Raw genomic sequence first — 19,800 nt, 5'->3', positions numbered from 1 at the left:
CTATAATGCATGCTCAGTTGCTTCAATTGTGTCTGACAGTTTGTGACCTGAGGGACGGTAGCCCGCCAGGCTCCTCTGTCCACGGGATTCTCCAGGCAGGAATACTGGAGAGGGTTGCCATGCCCTCCTCCAGGGGGTCTTCCTGACCCAGGGATTGAACCTGCGTCTCCAGCATCTCCTGCGTTGCAGGCGGATTCTTAACCGCTGAGTCACCAGGGTCCCCTTAAACAACTCTAATGCTTATTGTTTAGAAAATAGCAGAAGACAGGTAAAGCAGAAAAACAGAAAAAAGTGGAAACCACTCCTCATCCCACCCCACAATCAGTGATCATTTAGTAATGAAATGCATGTCCTTGGGTCATATTTTTGGTTGAAACTTAAAACAGGTGAATGCTTTCCTTCTTGTCTATATTATAACCTGCATTTTTCACTCCATGATTTATCTCTCAACATCTTTCCTGTCATTGTGGTGGTATTTTTAATGATTGCCTGACCCTCCTGGTGAGGATGGACCTTACTTTTATTTATCAATGAGTATTTAGGTTTCCAGTTTGACTCTGTTAACCTAAAACAGTAACACAATCGGTGGTTGTTGATTTTAACTAATAAAATGAGTTTATTCAGGAACAGCAAAGAATTTCAATTCGAGACATGCAGAGGTGGCAAACTCAATGCAAGTCCAGTAAAATAAAGGAGAGGAAACTTTTACAGAGGAGAAGGGGAAGTTGGGAGAGGCCGTTATAAACATAAAGGCCCTTGGAGGAAACAGAGTTTGAAGGACAGTGCCTTCTCATTGGCTGCATGGTGACAGTCTCTCAGTGGCCAAGCTGTTGACGAGTAAGGAGGAAATCTTTCTTATTCCTGTTGGCAGTAGTAAAATAGTGTCCCTTCCTACCGCAGATGCGAGGGACATCTGTCAGGGTCTGTGTTGACTTCTAGTGGTCTATTCGTGAGAGCTCCCCTTTCTGGCCTCCCAACTCCATTTTAGTGAGGTTTGGCCAACTTACGTGAAGAGCCAACTCATTGGGGAAAACCTCAATGCTGGGAAAGATTGAAGGCAAAAGGAGAAGAGGGCAGCAGAGGAGGAGATGGTTAGACGGCATCACTGACTCAATGGACATAAACTTGAGCAAACCCCAGGAGACAGCGCAGGACAGAGAAGCCTGGTGTGCTGCAGTCCTTGAAGCTGCAAAGAGACTAATCATTCAGATTTAGCAACTGAACAACAATAACCCTTTATTAATTTTCACAACCATGTTATGGGCCGTGCTACAGCAAACATCCTTCCAAATATATCTTTGCCCACCCATCTAAGTACTTTATATACAGGATTTCCCCGGCTGTCCAGTGGTTAAGAATCTACCTGTTGATGCAGGGGGACATGGGTTGGATCCCTCATCAGGGAACTCAGATCCCACATGCCGTGGAGCAGCTAAACCCTCACACCAAAACGAGAGAGTTCAGGGGCCACAACGAAAAGATCTTGTGTGCAACAAAGATTCCTTGAGCTGCAACTAAGACCCGATGCAGCCAAATTAATTTCTTTTTAATTCAAAGCTTGGCATGAAGCAGGACACCAAAGCCAGTGCTCTGGGACAACCCTGAGGGATAGGGTGAGGAGGGAAGTCGGGGGTGGTTTCAGGATGGGAGGACACGTGTGTACCGGTGACCAATTCATGTTGATGTATGGCAAAAATCATCACAATATTGTCAAGTAATCCTTCAATTAAAACATTAATTTTAAAGTAATGGTTTTAATTCCCTTATAAAAAATTCAAAACATCTAAGTTTTTTATAGAGAGAGGTGCTGTGTCAAATGAGAAGTTGAGAGAGGCAGAAATACAGAGAAAGACTAGGAGAGACTGAGACAGAGTCCAGAGAGACAGAGAGAAACCTACACGAGGTGAGACAGAACAATAGAGTCAGAGACACCCAGAGAGAGAGTGAAAGAGATGGAGAGAAAGCGCAAGGTCGAGGGATACCCTGAGAGAGAGGTGGCTGCTGTCGGGGGAGATAGAGCGGGTCTAAGGCATGGACGCCCTGACATCCTGGCCACAGGAATCCAGGCAGAGTGACTAAGCGACTTTGAGAAACACACCCTAGAGATACAATTGTAGACGAGGTCAATGCCCTTTGTGCAAGGATTTTCCTGGGACTATCATTCCCCGTAAGCAGAAGATGAGAAGTAACCTCACTGCCCATCACCAGTGGGGGACTGGTTAGGGATTGTACTCTGAGTGTTGCAGCGCCAGCCCCTAAGCAGGGCTGCCAGATTTAGCAAATAAAAATGTGAGCCCTTTGTGCTTGTGTATGCTCATGCTCAGCTGTGTCTGACTCTTTGCAACCCCGTGGACCCTAGCCCACAAGGCTCCTCTGTCCATGAGATTTCCCAGGCAAGAATACCGGAGTGGGTAGTCATTCCCTTCTCCAGGGGATCTTCCCGACCCGGGGATCGAACCCAGCTCTTCTGCACCTTCTCCGTTGCAGGTGCATATTACACTGAGCTATCGGGGAAGCCCTAAAATACTAGAGGGCCAGTTAATTTTGAATTTCAGATAAAGAAGTCTGTCCTGTGCAGTCTGATACTAAAAGTTTATTGTGGTTATGTGAGATTTTTTTTTTTTTCACACTTAGAACTTTTTATTTTGATTGGGGTAAAGCTGATTACCAATGTTGTGATAGTTGCAGATGAACATCGAAGGGACTCAGCCATACATGTCCATGTATCCATTCTCCCCCAGACCCTCCTCCCATCCAGCCTGCCATTTAACATTCAGCAGAGTTCCGTCTGGTATACAGTAGGTCCTTGTAATTTATCCATTTTGATTATAGCAGTGTGTGCATAACCATCCTAGACCCCCTAAATTCTGGTTTCAGTGGATATCTGTATTTTGTTTGGCAACCCTATCTCTAGAATCAATGAGAACAGCAACGTGAAGTCGAAACAGAGGGTGTGTGTGTCTCTGTACACATGCCTTCGAGGAGGGCTTCTGAGACGGCTTGTTCAGGTTTTAGCTCCTGGTCTACGTAGTGGGTGTAGTTCTAAAGAAGGGATCTATTCAGGATTATACAATCACAGGTGGTAGGGCTAGGCAGGACCCTAGCTTTGTGCTCTGCAGAGATGTGTGTACATGTCTTTAAAGTGTTAACATATTAAATACAAACATTAAAAACAGACAACAGTTTGTTTTTTAAGTATTTATTTGCCCTGGGTCTTAGTTGCAACACGCAGGATTGTCAGTCTTCACGGCAGCACACAAACTTAGTTGCAGCATGAGGGATCTGGTTCCCTGACCAGGGGTGGAACCTGGGCATTGAGAGCGGAGCATCTCAGCTACTGGACCACTGGGGAAGTCCCCAGACCATAGTTTTCTAAACTCTCATTTGGACATTTCTAATTTTAAAAAAAGACTGGCAATCTCAAGAACTGCCAGGGCTACCTGTGGGGAAGTTATTTACAGAATGGGAATAGCACATGCAAAGCTGCTGAGGCCGGAGTGTGCCTGCTCTGGCCCACGGTGGCTGGAGCCACCTGGGGGAATGGGCCCAAGGGGCCTGGGGCTGTTGCATCCTGGAGCACTCAGCCGCCCCCGGGCTCCTTAGCCACGGCGGTCAGCAGTTGCTGCTGCTGGGAATGTCTCCTCACTTCCCTCTCTTACCTGCCCATCCCTGTGACCTCAGCGTGGGGTCCCTCGGGGTCTCACTCCTCTGACTCAGCCGGGTCCCTCAGACTGGCAGATTCCTCCCTCACCTGTGGGCTCCATGGGCGCAGGAGCTTGTTTGTGTCTGGCTGGTTTATTATAAAATCCTAACCCACTAAGCCAGGGACATTCCATTGCTTGCTCACTGTAACTTGAGCATGTTGGCATGTCACCTCTCTGAGCCTTGGTTTCTTTATCTGTAAAATGGGGTTGATAATCTTGACTGTTTTACAGAAGAGGATGAGATGGTGAGATAGCCTCCCAGACTCAGTGGACATGAATTCGAGCAAACTCCAGGAGATAGTGGAGGACAGAGGAGCCTGGCGGGCTACAGTCTGTGGGGTCGCAAAGAATCAGACATGACTTAGTGACCTGAACAACAACAACCTCGCCTAGCACTCAGGGCTTGCTGGGGCGTCCAGATGGGCCAGTGTGGCAGCAGTGGCAAAGGGCGATGACAGAAGCATTTCTGAGGTGACGGATGAGCTGGGAACGGCTCTAGGAAGAGCCGACAAAGGGCATTCTGGGCAGAGGGAACAGCAAAGGCCAAGGCCTGCTGTGGGACAGAACCTGCGTGAAGAGGGAGCAGGAAGGCCACAGAGGCTGGAGCAGGTGAGCAGTGGGGAGACGGGGAGATGAGCCCCAGGCGAGGTAGCATCTTATGACAACCTTTGACCCAAGGACATGGTTGTTCTCACTTTCCCCTCCTTGGCAGTATCTCCCACACATCTTTGTCCAGAGATGCACAAAGGTCTCTAGGTGGGCGCAGGTGGGGAAAGAGGAGGCCCTGGGGCTTTTCCTGGAAACAGGTTCAGCCTTCTGCCCAGAAGTGGAGATAACGGCGCTATCAGCCGTCCGAGAGGCGAGGCTGCCAAGGCAAATTAGTGCTCCAGATACTCTGTGAGATAATGCGTGGCCACCCCCGTGGCAAATGCACGGAGATTAGCCGGGAAAGAAGCGCACTGCACCTTCGCGAGATCCCAGGGACCCGTGTCGGGTCTGGAGCATCAGTGGACCTCCAGGTACGATGCTGGCCCAGCAGGTGTAGAGATGTCTACCTTCAGGGCCCCATCCAGTCCCCACACATCCGCCTGCCACCCTCAAGGCTTTGGACGACTGCCTTCTAACCATGGAAATCATCTCTTTCTGGTTGCCCAGGAACATCCCAGAACTTCCGCAGTCCTGGGCACGCGGGGCCGGCTGGTCACCCTACTTACTATCCTCATTCACTAGATGAAGAAACCAGGTCTCAGTGGCAGACAGTTAAATTTTGCCTGGGTTTTGTGGTTGGATTTTTTTCATGAAAAAGTATTTTATTTGAAATGGTGACATGCATCTGAAATAGACATTGAATCTACAGCCATACCACCCTGAATCTGCCTGATCTTGTCTGAAATAAAACATTCATACTGTTCAGAAATGGTTTGGAGGGATTGGTCCAGTGGTTAAGACTCCATGCTTCCAACACAGGGGGTCGCAGGTTCAATCCCTGATCAGGAAACTAAGAGTCCACATGTCTCATGGCATGGCCAAAAAAAATAAAGATAAATAAAATAACAAGAATGATAAAATAATTTTTAAAAAACCAAAACAGTTTGGAGAAAAAGAAGTCTCCTTCCTACCCCTGTCTGCTTTCCTCCTCAGAAGTAACCGGATTCTTGGGTCTAATTGTACAGTCTGGGCCTACATGTAGATATTATTTATTAACTTCTGCACAACAGGCAGCCTATGAGATATTCTGATCACCTGAATGTTTTGTTTTCACTTAAAAGGTTATATCGGTTCATTCATTCATTCAGCTAATATTTATCGAGCACCTACTGTAAACCAGGCTTAGGTCACAGCAGTGAACCAGATACTTCCTGCCTGGGTAGAGCTTCCTGTCTTCAAATTGATAAAATGTTTGTCTGTAAAAGCTGTTCGTGGACCTCCCTGGGTGTCCAGTGGTTTCTTTTCTTTTCTTTTTTTAAAGCTATTTCTGGCACAAGGGACATAGAAAAATAAACCACAGGTTGAATCTGGCCTGGGGGCTATTGTTTGCCAACCTCTGATCTGAAGGACAATCAGCAAAATAAATAAAATACACACGGTGTCGGATATGTGTGGAGTACTGGGGGGGGTGGGTGGGTAAGGAGTGTGAGACTGACGGAGGGTAGAGGGGGTGGCACGGTGCCAGAGGAGACGTCCCTGAGGTGAGGTGAGCCGGGTGGCCGTCTCCGGGGCAGATACTCCATAGAAAGGGAGCATCGCGTGCCGAGTGGCTGAGGCTGGCGTGGTCCGCTGTGGCTGCAGCCTTGTCCCGGAAGTGAGCTCAGAGGGGCCACGAGGGACCCAGTTCCACAGAGCCTCGTGGCATCGTGAGCATTTTGGCTTTTTCTATGAGAGAGATGGGAGCCTGGGAGGCTCTATATACTCTTAGACAGGATTTGAGATTTTGCCAGCTGCAAAGTATTCCATTGATTGGACTGATGTATTTAACAGATCATCTGTGATGGATAACTTTTGCTACCCTATTAAAAATTAATGAGGTTAATACTTGCAAGTGATTTAAACATTTTTTAAGACACAGGAAAGGGCATGTAACAGACCATCTTCTCCCGCTCCTGCCTGGTTGCCACTCAGATCCCCTCCTCAGAGATAATCCCGGAGACCAGTTTCCAGTCCTCCTGCCAATGGCTGTTTCTGTGTTTCTAAGAAATACTCACAAAAAAAAAAAAAAAAAAAAAGAAATACTCACATATTTCTCCCTCTTTTATGCAAATGCCATCACATTGTACATGCTGTTCTGCACCTGGCTTTTTATCACTTCATGTCTTGATATGATTCCACTCCATTACATCTAGAGTTTTCTCCTTTCTGACAGATGGCTAATCTGTCTGCATTGTAATGTATTAACTGTTCCCCAAGAGTGTCAAATACCACTTGGGGATGCTAATGGGACACCTACATGGGTGAAGCACAGAACTTGGCACACAGCAGGCGCTCAGCAAATGGGAACAAAAAATGCTCATCCATCTTGGAGTCCCCAGCTCTGGGCCACGCCCAACAGACTTGGACCCAGAAACTTCCCTTGAAACCCTTTCGTATTCTGAGATGGTGACTTTTGATTCTCAGAGGAACTTCTGAGTCAGGCCCAGGGCTGAATCACTGTGTCCAGGCAGGTGGGAGACACTCAAGAGGTTTTGTTTCTTGAAATCAAGGGTAAGGGTGGAGGTTGAGCCTTGATTCATTCATTGAACTTTTCGTGGGTAATGTCTTCTTCCCGGCAGAGATGAACTCTCTGATTGATCCACTCAGTGGTTAATGATCTAATCAACAGGGTCAGCTAGCCTAATATACAAAGAGTTTTTATTGATTAAGAAGTTCATCAAATCAGTGACCAAACGACAGAGATGCAGTTCAGGACACTGAGAAAAGGAAAAGGAAACAGGCTGTGAAAACTGCTCCACCCCAATCACGTAAATGCAGATTGTAACTAGGAGATCGCACTTTCCCTTATCAGATGGGGAAAGGTTGAAAAAAAAAAGCTGACAACACCCTGCCTCCACCAGGTTTTGAAAAGGGCCCCCAACTCCCTGCTGGTGGAAGTATAATTTAGTTTAACCTTGTTAGAGGACATTTGGACAAATGTATCAACAACTTTTTTTGCCATGTCAAATGACTTGCAGGATCTCAGTTTCCTGACCAGGAATTGAACCCAGACCCTCAGGGCAATGAGAGCAGAGTCCTAACCACTGCCAAGGAATTCCCTCAATATTTTTTATAAAATATCTTTGCACTTCAGGTCAAAGATGTGTGTACAAGACATTCACTGAAATTTCCCCCTTGTTTGTAGTAGCAAAAAACCATACTCTAATCTAAATGCCTATCACAAGTCCCCTTGTAAGATAAATTGTGTGATTATGGTATAATCCATACAATGAAAGAGTCTGCAGCCCTGCAAGGGGTTACCGGAGCTACATGTAAAGATATGGAACAACTTTCAAGACAGGCAGTATAGTTACTTGAGAGGTAAAAGCAAGCAGGCTAAAGTATAGGCTCCCATTGGTGTTATATAAAAAGGGGTGTACATATTAACATCCACAAATATATATATCTCCTTGTCTCTATACAGACTATCTCTGGAAGGTCATACAAGACGCTGGTAAAAATAATTGCCTTTGCTGAGGGAAATGGATTCTCCGGGCAAGAATACTAGAGTGGGTTGCCAGGGGATCTTTCTGATGGAATCCGTGTCTCCTGCATTAGCAGAAGAGGTGTTTTTTTTTTTTTTTCTCTTAAAAACCACAAGCACCACTTGGGAAGCCCCAGCTAAAGGCAGGGCATGGAAGCCACAAGCCGACGAGGATGGGATTCGAACCCACGCGTGCAGAGCACAATGGATTAGCAGTCCATCGCCTTAACCACTCGGCCACCTCGTCCTGGTTGTAGAAGGTGTTCCCAAACTGCTCTTCAAGGCAGCTGGACCAGTTTTTATCCCCATCCACGGCGTGCGCGTCCAGCCCCATATGACAGCCAGCAGAGGGCGCCGCAGGGCCGCGGCCCCGGGCTCAGGGCGCGGGGTGGGGCGAGGGGCAGAGCAGGTCCATTTCCGGGAGGACCTGACGCCGCAGCATCTAAAGTCAGCACCCCCGGGAGCTGACCTGCGGCTCCTGGGCCTCGCCTCGCCCAAAGCTCCCTCCCACGTCGCCGTCTCTGGGAGGGAGGGGTGTGTGAGCGAACCGGCAGGATAGACAGTTCAATAGGAAGGGAAGGGACTGCCGGATGGAGAAGGGCCCCGCCACCGGCACTTTACACCTCCTCGAGGGCGCGGGTGTCCGCCCGCAGCGAAAGGGAGAGCAGGATGCCCAGGCAACGGCATTCGAGGGCCAGCCGCCTCCGGCCACTACCCACCCGGCATCGCAGGGAACCAGGACGCTGACCTTGTACAGATGAGGAAACTGAGGCTCAGAGAGGCTGAGTGACTTGCACAGGGTGACTAGGAGAAGGTCCAGCCAGTAATCATTCACCAAACACTTGTTTGAGCCCCTACTAAGTGCTTTGAAGAAATTTGAATGGGGTAAATGGAATAAAAGGGCTTCGCCGGTGACTCTGTGGTCAAGAATCCGCCTGCCAGTGCAGGAGACACAGGCTCCATCCCTGGGTGGGGAAGATCCCCTGGAGGAGGAAACGGCAACCCACTCTACCTGGGAAATCCCATGGACAGAGGAGCCTGGCGGACTACTCCATGGGGTCGCGGAGAATCCGACATGACTGAGCATGCAGGCAATGGAATAAAAAAGATATGTTGTAAGGCAGAATCCTACTTTGGCTAGGATCTTCAGAGACGCTTCCCTTCAGGTGACTTAAAATAAGTGTTAAATGCATCATTCTTAGCAAGCAGAGTGTCTAAATTGGCCATTGTACAGTTTCAAGACTAATAATAACATCTTTCTGTGCTTAAAATAGAACATTATCTGGGATGGATTTGGAGATTGGTGTTGACATCCATATGTATAAAATATCTATGTATAAAATAGATAACCAATAATGAGAACCAAGGAACTCTATTCAATGCTCTGCGGTGACCTCAGTGGGAAGGAAGTCCAAGGAAGAGGGATATCTGTATGTTTCTGGCTGATTACTTTGCTGTTACATGGTAAAGCAACTCCAATTAAAAAAATGTTTTAACCCCCTCAAAAAAAAAAAATCCCAAAACATTATCAAAACCTCTCTAGAAGCACCTCCGCCCCCAACTAACCACCCTCCAGAATTTTGCAGTAAATATTTCCTTGCTTTTCTTTATAGTTTTACCACCTCCATATACATTCCTAGACAATAAATGGTTTCATTTACCTGCTTTTGAACCTGTGTAACTCCAACTAACTGTATTTGAGTTGGTTCTTTTTGCTTAACACCATGTTTTTGATTTATCCCAGTTGTTGCATGGAGTTTTAGTTTGTTTTTCTCACTGTATAGTATCCCATTATAGGATTGTAATTTATTAATTACAGTTTATTAATCCTTTCTGTTGATAAACATTTGGGTTGTTTCCAGTTTGTTTGTTTGTTTCCTATTATGAACGAGGGTGCAAGAAATATTCTCATTTCTTCTGGGTTTAGAGCTGGGCAGCAGTTCTCAACCTTGGCTGCTCACTAGAATCACCTGAGGAGTTTTCAAAAATGCTACTACCAAAGGGTCCCACCCAGAGTAATTGAATCAGAAGGGCTGCAAGGGTGGGGCCCAGGCTTTGGTGTTCCCTGAGGGGATCTGCCTCCAGGGCTAAGAACCTCTGGGAGGCTGCAGGCCTGGGAGTAGAATGCTAGGAGAGTGACCTGTTCTTCGCTGATGCTAAACTTTTCCAAAGTGGCTCATACCCAGGACACTCTCCCCTCATGGAACCAGAGTCCTCCTGCCCTCACATCCTCAACACTTGCTATGACCAAATTTTAACTTTTTATCTTTCTGATGGGTGTGAAATAGTATCTCATTGTGGTTTTAATTTGCATTTCTCTCATTACTAATGAGGCTGAACAGTTGCGAAGTTCCTGCTGAAACAAAGACAGAAAGAGACTCTGGTAAAGATCCTGCGGAAGAGAGATTTCAGGGGGTCAGGGAAGATGAACGGCAGGTGCCAAGGGCTGGGATGTGGAGGAACAGAAAGAAGGCGGTGGATCGTTGTGCAGGGGGAGGGGCAGAGCGGCTCAAGAGAAGTGCAGCAGAGGTCAGGTCAGCAGGTGGAGGGCGGTGGTGAAGAATTCGGCTTCTGCTCTGCGGTGGTGAAGAATTCGGCTTCTGCTCTGCGTGAGATAGGGACACAGGAGGTTTGAAGCAGAGGGACACGGCGTTACTCCTCCCTCTGGATGTAGGTGGAAAATCACGATGGGAAGTAAACAGACATACAGGAGGCTGTATTCTTCGTAGTGAATGTGTGTGGCCTGTCTCCCCCCGCCTCCCCCTCTTCCCAGCTAGAACAGGGAAAGGTTGATTGTTTTGTTCACAGTATCTAAGGATCCAGACAATTGTCCCTGCTCTCATGCAGGGTGGTGAGTGGAGGGACTTAACAAGTTTCCACAGGTGGAAACAAGTTGGAGAGACCTTCGGATTTAGGCCTGTGCCCCATCCCCAGTCCAGGACAGGCGTGGCCCTCACAGTCAGTGGGCTCAGAGGAGAGCTGGGGGTGAAGTCTGTCCCTCCCCTGGGCCCAGCCCACAGCTGAATCAGTCAGTGAACCCCTGGTGGAGCCTAGCCTCAGGTCCTTTAGACACAGTTTCAATGACCCCAGACGAGTGAGGCAACTACCTGAGCTCCGCCCTTCCCCACTTCTTTCTCCCACCTGCCCAGAGTAATCTTTCTCAACCAAACTCCAAACAGGTCCCTCTTCGGCTCTCCAGGGCCCCTGGAGCAAAGTCCAGACTCTTCCAGGCCCTGACTCTGCCGCCCTGCCCACCCCACCCCCATCCTGAGAGAGGCTCTCAATGGCTCTGAGATGGTTACTGCCTCTAACCTCAGGCCTTTCCCCTCGGCATTTTCTTCACTTCCTCTGGGAAGTTGCCCCGACCCTTGGTCAAGTGACCCGCCTCTTGACTGTCACAGTGCCCTGTGGTCCCCCCCCCCGCCAATCGAAATACACTTCCCTCTGCATTGGAATTGCCTGTTGACTTCGCCTGTCTCCCCCACTTGACTGGGCGAGCGACCCTTCAGCAGAGACCCCGAGTGTTTTGTTCAGGGTTGTATCCCCCCAGCGCCGGGAGGGGTGCCTGGTTCGTTAGTGGGCACACAGTCAGTATGTGCGTTTTTCTAGCTGATGCCCGTTTGCTTTGCAAAAAAAACGCCGTGGCATTGCACACTGTCAGCAGCCACGTGGAGGGATCCATTGCTTCTCTCCGCCCCCGAACTGTGTGATGCCCCTGGTCAATCCCACGCTCTCTGCGGGGCACCCTACGGGCGAAGGCACCCCCCGCCCCGTTCCGACACTCGAGGAGGTGGCGGTCTCCGAAAGTCAGGTGCCCAGAGCCACGGCGCGTGGCGCCAGAGGGCGCCAGAGGGCGGGAGAGCCTGCCGCGCCGAGCCGGCCCGGGCGCCCGAGTCCCGAAGAGGGGTCCAGCCTCGTCGAGGGGTTCCCAGCGCCCCGCCCCCGGCAGCCCGCCGCCCGGCGCCCATGCACGCGCCCGAGGCCCGGCGTCCGCGCGGCCCCGCCCGGCTCCCAGCGCCACGCGGCGCGAGCCCCGCCAGCCCCCTGCGCACCTGCTCTGGGCGGGGCCGCTGGCGAAGGCGCGTCTCGATTGGTGCGGAGGTGACAAAGGGGCGTGACCGGGACGGGCCACGCCCACCCGCGGCTGGCGTACTTAAGGGAATCGGCGGCCCGTCTCCACTCACAGCGCAGCTGCACGGCGTTGTGGGTGGAGAGCTTTGCGATCCCGGCGCGACCCGGCGAGACCCCCCCCCCCCACCCCGCCCCGCACCCGCTGCTTCGGCCACCATGCCGCGCTCTTTCCTCGTCAGGAAGTCTGCGGGCTCCCGCCGGAGACCCAATTACAGTGAGCTGCACGACTCTTCTCCAGGTGAGGGGACCGGACCCCTGGGGAGTTTGGGGGAGGCAAGCGAAGGCTGCATGGGGAGAGCACTTGGAGGAGCAGGGGGCTTGGGGACGAAGTCGAGGGGCGAGAGTCGAGTCAAAGAATACAGCCTGAGTACGAATAAGCTCGGGTCAGGTGGATCCGGGAGATGTGGAGAGGGTTTTTGGAGGGCGGTGGTCTTGGGCTGAGGAAACGGAAACTTACCAGCCGCAGAGAAGAGGGGCGCCCGTCCCAAAAGTGAGAAGAGGAGGCTTCTATCTGGACAGACGCCAGGCCGAGGGCTTCGAAAGAGTCCAGGGGATTTGGGGGATGGTGTTGGAGAAGAAATGTGTATGGAAGGGGGCCTGGGACAGGGGTGTGGTGCCTTGGCAGCTGAGGAGATGAGGGGCCAGGATGCTGGGGTCTGGCCTCAAGCCGGGTACTTGGGTACCTCAGGAGGATGGAGACGTGGAAATGACCCCCTTGAGTTGGAGCTAGGGAAGGGGGATTCTTCCCGGAAGAGGGAGAACCAGGTGACCTGGGTGAAGAGGGGCTCAGACTGCCGGTCCTAGTAGTGAATCGTATTCATCTGATAAGCCCTGAGTGCTAGCCCCGTTCAGCTCCTGGCCCACATCAGGCTGATGTCTGCTGGCTGACTGAGCTCACGCCTGACCTTGCCCTCTTCTCTGTCCCCTGCTCAGAGCTCACTTTCCAGCAGCCCTACGACCAGGCCCACCTGCTGGCAGCCATCCCACCGCCCGAGGTCCTCAATCCCACTGCCTCCTTGCCGACGCTCATCTGGGACTCTCTGTTGGCGCCCCAAGCCCAGCCCATCAGCTGGGCTTCTCTCCTGCCCCAGGAGATCCCCAAGGCTGGCGAGCTGACCTCCCTGTCCGACGAGGACAGCGGGAAAGGCTCCCAGCCCCCCAGCCCACCCTCGCCGGCCCCTTCGTCCTTCTCGTCCACTTCAGCCTCCTCCTTGGAGGCTGAGGGCTATGCTGCCTTCCCAGGCTTGGGCCAATTGCCCAAGCAGCTGACCAGGCTCTCCGTGGCCAAGGACCCCCAGTCTCGCAAGGCCTTCAACTGCAAATACTGCAACAAGGAGTACATCAGCCTGGGTGCCCTCAAGATGCACATCCGGAGCCACACGCTGCCCTGCGTCTGTAGCACCTGCGGGAAGGCCTTCTCCAGGCCCTGGCTGCTGCAGGGCCATGTCCGGACCCACACCGGTGAGTCCCACCCCATCCCCAGCCCCCATTCTCTCTGCCTTCCCTGCCAGCGCTTGTAAGATGGGCTTTGCTGTTACTTTCAGATTGTGGGAACCGAGGCCCCCGCCGTCTCCTGACACCTAGCTCGAGAGTTCGGGGAGGCCTGGCTCTGAAGTTTGGCAGAAACATGCCATTCATCAGCTAAGCACCCGGGCTGAGTAGATAACTTTTACATATCCCTCAGCAGGCTCGGTTCCTCTCAGCCAAATGGGTTGGAGCTGGATATGGGAAAGGTATAAACAACACCTTGCTGTTGGGGCCAGGTGTGAAGGGGCCCACCCTGCTCCACCCTCCCCTAGCCCACCCCCACTCCCACCCTAGCCAGACAGGATGTTGTCAGCCTGCCCACCTGCCTCCGCTCTGGATCCTGCTTTGGGATCCTCCCCAGACTTTGGGCTGGTGTTTCACCTCCCTTAGCCTCTGTATCCTCATCTGTGAAATAAGCATAAAAACACCTTATGAGGTTTTTGTGCCGGTTAAATGAGACACCTGGGACAGAAAGAACCTGGGAAAATGCTTGAGACACGACCAGCAGGCACAAAAATCGTCATTGGTATTTGTTCTGCTCTCAAGCTGTGTGTCTTTGAGTATGGGATTTAACTCTCTGAGCCTCTCTGATTATAACTTAATCATACAGAGTGGGTTACGGTAGTATTGTAGAGGGTGCAGTCTAGATTCAGTGGCTGCTTCGTCACTTGATAATGACTTGTTATAGTATCATGATGGTTCTCAGACCTGCTTTCCCCACCCCCACTCACTGCTGAACAGATAAACTTAATCCCATCATGCAGGCCCAGGAACTCCTTTGCCGGCAGAAAACACAATTAGGTCTTGGCATTTCAAAAACTGTAATGCTAAATGTGTAGAAACTTGTGAGATGGAACCCATCCTAGCCTTTAGCTTTCTGAAAGTGCAGAAAAGGTAACCACGCCACCTTTTCAGAGGGCGAATGGGGGAGGCCTCTCTGCTTGGGGCTGCTCTTCAGAGAGAGGGTTCAAGGGTCATGACTGTTGGTTTTGGGGGTCAGCCTGGCCAGGTTGGAGACTCAGTTCTGGCATTTCCTGGCCCAGGGGCTGACCTCTGAGCTGTGAGGGTCAGTGAGGTGGTGTGTGAAGCCTGGCATTTTGCAGGCATTATTGATGTCATTCCTCCTGGGAGCGGGGGCGGGGGGGGGGGGCGGCCAAGGGTGGAGGCAGGCAGCCTCCAGAGCTTGCAGCCCGTGTCTGCAGTTTCTTCCTTGGTACACAAAAGCCCTGATTTTAACATGTAAAGGTCCAACTGCCTGGCCTGTGTGGCTGCCCAGCGACGGGGTCTCTATTTGGGGGCAGCGGAAGCCCTGCGATGCTCCCTTCAGCCCCCCAGCTTCTCTCCCCTCCCGTTTGGACATTATTTTCATGTAAAGGCACGGCCCAGACACACAAAGCCTGTTGAAATGCACCAGCGCCATCCTCCTCGCCTCCCATTGTGCATCTTAATGGTGCGCCCGGGAGGCGGGGGCTGGGGGCTGGAGCAGGTGCGTGGGGCAGCGGTGCCCAGCACCTGTTCTGGGCCGCAGCTGCTGGCCTGCAGCGTGTCAGGCCCCTTTAATCCAGGGAGTATCGCATGTACACTGCCCCCCTCGGCGGCCTTTGTCCCCGCCGGCCTGGTGCCCATTTCACACTCCAGGAGACGTGGAGCACCAGAGTGCCGGGCCAGGGTGGGGGAGTGGGTCTGTGTGGGGTGGAGGCCTGCCGGGCCTCCTGCTTCTGCACACAGACCTCCACCCATCCCATCCCGCCGGCCCCTTTGTCCAGGTTTGTGTCTAATCACACGTAACATAAAGATAACATTTGCGGAGCGCCGTAGGCGGGAAGGCATGCGCTCCGGATGTCTCTCGTCACCTGTGTCGCAGCAGTGTCCTCACCCCATCTCAGCGGTGAGCAAACGGAGGCGCAGAGAGGGCCGCCACTTGCCCAAGTCCCAGCTTTACAGGCCGGAGTCAGGGCTCCTGCGCCTCACCTGATGGGGGCGAGGGGAAGCGGGGAACCCAGGCACCGCATCCGCTTTTACAGGTCTGCAGAGCCCAGGGCCTGAGTTTTCAGAGCATGGTGTGAATGAGGAAGAACTTGTAGGACGCAGTAATCAGAGCCTTCGGGCCTGCTATGCAGAGGCACTCCAGTCATGGCAGAGCAGGTCACACAGGCGTCCCTTCCCCAGTCTTCTGGCCCCGGCCTCGTCCTGCTGGTGGCTCGGTTCCTGGTGTCCCCGCCCCAGGAGACTGAGCCGGTGACCGAGGCTCCCCTGTGGGCTGCAGGCACCTGGCTTCTGGACCCCACCCACCCAGCACTGCGCAGTGCCCCCAGGCACCCAGGAGGGCTGCTGGCATTCATTTATTTCCAGCACCAGGATTTCACTAGGCGGCCTTGGCCTAGGGACACAGGGGAATGGGAGGAGAAGAGAATGTCTTTTCTGGGAAACGAATATTCAGTATTATAGAACAGTGCCTGGGTGGAGTTAGAGGCTTGATTAGTATTTATTTAATGAGTTACTCTTCTGGCTTTATTTGGGAAACGCAGCCCCAAGGAAAAGCGAAGCAGCATTTGCTGGAAGGTTTCTGGAATGTGAGTTACAGTCTCTTGATTGGAGCACGAATTATGAAAAGCTGGTGAATGGTGTTGTCTGGTGGTGACTGAGCAGTCAGGCTCTTCTGAGACCTTTTCTTTTTTATTATTAAAAAAAGATGTGTTGTCCAAGCACTTAAAGCTCCTACTGTGTATCCAACCCTGAGTGCAAAAGTCACAAGGTGAAAAGATTTCTGTAGCCTCTTGGAGGTTCTAGGCCTTGGGTTGGAAGCTTGGAATGGATTCGGGGTGGGGAGGTTCCTGCCTTTGTGGGACTTTCTGATCGGGGGGACAGACAGACACTTTCTTGAGTGTGATCCCAGTAATGGGGAAGCAGTGAAAAGGAGTGACCTGGGGAGGAGGGGAGGGAGGGCTTTTAGGCTGACTCTTAAGCTAAGCTTTGTCCCTGCAGGAAAGCAATACAGGGGTGATAATAAGAAACACCCATTTCAGCCTCCTTAACTAAGAGGCAGTCTCTGTAGTGGTTAAAACCAAGGGTGCTGGAGTCAGGCTGCTTGGCTGAGACCCTGCATATTCCCTGTGCCTCAGTTTCTCCATCCCTAAACTCAGGACAAAGGTGGGGTTCAATGAGATAGCGGGAAGTGCTTCCACCATCCCTGGCACAAAGTGTTTGGCAAACATTGTTAAGCACTTCTGCCGGCAGGGCAGGAAAAGTATTTGATTCAGCCTTCTCTCAATTACCAACCCCTGTGCGTGGGGGCTGAACGGCTCCATTTTACAGATGAGCAAACGGAGGCTCAGAGAAGCCAGGCCTCTGGTTTCTCTGGGTCACAGGAGCCCTTCAAGGTTGGGGTGAGCCGGGTGGCAGAGGCTGGGGGTGGCTGGGGATGTCAGCAGACGTCAGCTGTTCTCCTGAGTGACTGCACCTCCACCAACCCCTCCTGTCATCTCTCCCCAGGCGAGAAGCCCTTCTCCTGCCCCCACTGCAGCCGCGCCTTTGCCGACCGCTCCAACCTTCGGGCCCACCTCCAGACCCACTCGGATGTCAAGAAATACCAGTGCAAGACATGCTCCAGAACCTTCTCCCGAATGTCCCTGCTCCACAAGCACCAAGAGTCGGGCTGCTCGGGGGGGCCGCGCTGACTCTCAAGGCTCCTCCGCCTCTCTGGGCCCTCCCTGCAGCCCGGGGGGCCTCCCCCGGCTCCAGAAGGGAGTACCCTGCCTCCTGGTCACTGCCACAGCATCCCCTCCTGAGCTCCAACGTCCAGGTGGACCCTGGGGACCATTTCCTGGTCTTTTGGATGCCCTGCCAGGCTCGGGGGGGCGGGGGCGCTTCCTTTCGGGGGTGGGGGGGTGGCTTGCCGCAGGGACCCCTCCTGGCAGCCGCTGCTCCCAGCATCCATGGGGCTGGCCTTTCTGCGCGGCTCTGTGACTCCAGAGCTGTTCGGGTGCAGCTGCTTGGAACTCGGGGACAAGAGCCGGCAGACTGAGAAGTTCCTGCCCCACTCAGGGGGCCCCCGGCCTGCCCCCCGGGGACCCCCAGGCCGCCCCTCCAGGAGATGCGCCTCACTATGCAAGCGGCCACCCCCAGGTGCCCCGTGGCAGTGCCCCCTGATGCCAGGACTGCATCTGGACCCCAGGATGCCCCCGGGCCTGGGCAGCTATTTCAGCCTCCTGTGTGTCATGGTGGCACCTGTTTCACGGGCAATTTAACGATGTCTCCAAAGGGACTGTGAATAATTGCCTTCCCTTGTTGGGGGCCCGAGTGGGGCACTCCGATCCCACCACTGTGTCTCCCAGAACTATTTTCGGGGCCCAACAGGTGGGCCTGGGAGGAAGATGTTTACAATTTTTTAAAGGTACACTGGTATTTATATCGCAAGTGACATTTTGTACTAAGGAAACATTTTGTATAGTTATATGTACGGTTTATTGATATTCAATAAAGTGGTTAATTTATATATAAAAAGTCTACCTGGTTTTATCACCGCAGGGGTATTTTCAATGGCCTTCAGGGAGGAAGGACGGGGCAGAGATGCAGGGAGCTCGAGTGCTCCCAATGGCCCGCAGTCTTGGCTTTGGCCCTCTGGGTTTGCCGGGGGACCTTGTTTGTGCAGGTGGGTTTTCCTCGGACAGTGGACGTCCTGTCCGATGCGGAGGTCGGGAAACACCTGCGGGCCGGTGGGCGGTAGAGCTATGCACGCAGGTTCCTTATTCTCTCTGTGGCCCTCCTGTTCTCCAGCCGACCAGGCTCACGGGGAAGGAAGCTGGCTCCCAGGTCTTATCAAGCAGGCCTGTTGTGGGGCCTTCCCCAGCCCGGCAGGTCTTCTGGAGAGGGCGCGGCTGCTGCTGCAGATGAGAGTGGAATGCAGTGAGCCAGGAGGGACAGAGGATGTCCTTCCTGTTTCCAAGGGCTCCGGGCCCTGCTCCGGCCTCCCTGGCAGGCCCACACCTCCGTCTGACTGCTGGGTACCAAATGGCCTTTGATGCGAGGAAATTGGCTGGCTGGAGCCGGGAGGGTGAGAAGCCGGGCCAAAGGGTAGGGGTCATTCTACTTCCTGCTCGAGGACAGGACGGGAAGGCGGTCAGCACTGCGTTCCGGGACTGAGATAATTCACTCCCCACTGGCTCGCATGGTGACCTCACCTCTGGGGCCCTCCTGGGGCTGGGAGAAAATGAGTGTCCTTTTTGAGCACAAAAGGTGCTGAAGGTGCCAGTTTCCTGCGGGGAGCTGAGCGGGGCGGGCGCCCCGGAGCCCCAGAGCCAGGCCGGGGGTGGGGGAGCTTCGTGTTCCAAAGGAGAGATGATTCTTTCTTCTAAACAGGAAATGGTGACCCGCAGGCCGGGAGCAGCCCTTAATGACTTGCAGCTTTCCTCCCAAAAGAAAAAAAAAAGTTCTCTAACAATCGCCAAATTGTAGCTGGCCTCCCTGAAGGGAAGTCAGGGAGTTGGGGGTGGGTGAGGGGTGGGCATTACTGTGTCCCAGGTCCCTGGGGGGCATCCACCTACCCATAGTAGGTGCTGACACGTGGGGGATGAATCGTTCTCACACACTCCCCGAGGGGTGGGCCTCATGGGAACCCTCAGCCGGCATTCAACCAGGGTGTACCAGACTCCCCTTATCCCAGGAGTCAAGAACCAGGCTCACACCCCCTTGGCTCGCAGGCCCTGGAGCAAAGCTCTCCCCATCTCAGACCCCTGGACACTCTAGTTTCTGCCTCTGAAATAGGGTGATGATAGTGCCTTCCTCCCCCGAGAGAAAAGGACATCCATGCAGTCAGTTTGGGTGAGACCCGTGTGTTCGAGGCCCCGGGGTTACAGCCCTGAACAGGGTTACAGCCCTGAACAGATAGACAGTCCTTGGGCTCAGGGAACTCATGTTTTAGTGGGGGAGACAGAAAACAAACAAGTGACTAAATAAACAAGCTGCTTTCCTACAGTGATGGGCCAAGATGGAATTAAAGAGAGCGTGTGCTTTGGAGCGATGGGGTGGGGCGCCCTCTGATAAGGAGGAGGCGAGAGATCCAGCCTCGGGAGCCAGCAGCAAGTGCAGAGGCTCTGAGGCTGGAATGAGCTTGTCCTCCTGCCGAGAGGGGCTGGGGGGACCCGGTGGGGCTGATGAGAGGATCCATGTCCTGCAGCGCTTGTGTGGGTGGCAAGAAGAAATCAGACTCTGGTTGAGCCCCAGGGCAAGCACAGAGCCTTTTAAGCGGAGGAGCCGTGAGGCCTGCTT

General features: G+C 52.8%; 1 protein-coding gene and 1 non-coding gene across 2 annotated transcripts; one reads left to right on the top strand and one right to left on the bottom strand.

Annotated features, from left to right (window-relative positions):
- Positions 1 to 8,040: 8,040 nt before the first annotated feature.
- On the bottom strand, positions 8,041 to 8,122 carry TRNAS-GCU. The gene has a single exon. It is a non-coding gene; the product is annotated as a tRNA-Ser (tRNA).
- A 3,949-nt stretch (positions 8,123 to 12,071) lies between these two features.
- Positions 12,072 to 18,079, top strand: SNAI1 (snail family transcriptional repressor 1). Its single transcript, XM_040248186.1, has 3 exons — positions 12,072 to 12,244; positions 12,940 to 13,467; positions 17,026 to 18,079. Exons 1-3 carry the CDS (start codon positions 12,163 to 12,165, stop codon positions 17,208 to 17,210), a joined length of 795 nt encoding a protein of 264 aa, XP_040104120.1. The 5' UTR covers positions 12,072 to 12,162; the 3' UTR covers positions 17,211 to 18,079.
- The last annotated feature ends 1,721 nt before the right edge of the window (positions 18,080 to 19,800 follow it).

Source organism: Oryx dammah, unplaced genomic scaffold, assembly GCF_014754425.2.
Source record: "Oryx dammah isolate SB20612 unplaced genomic scaffold, SCBI_Odam_1.1 HiC_scaffold_10, whole genome shotgun sequence".
NCBI lineage: Eukaryota > Metazoa > Chordata > Mammalia > Artiodactyla > Bovidae > Oryx > Oryx dammah.
This window is presented reverse-complemented; position numbering and strand designations above follow the sequence as displayed.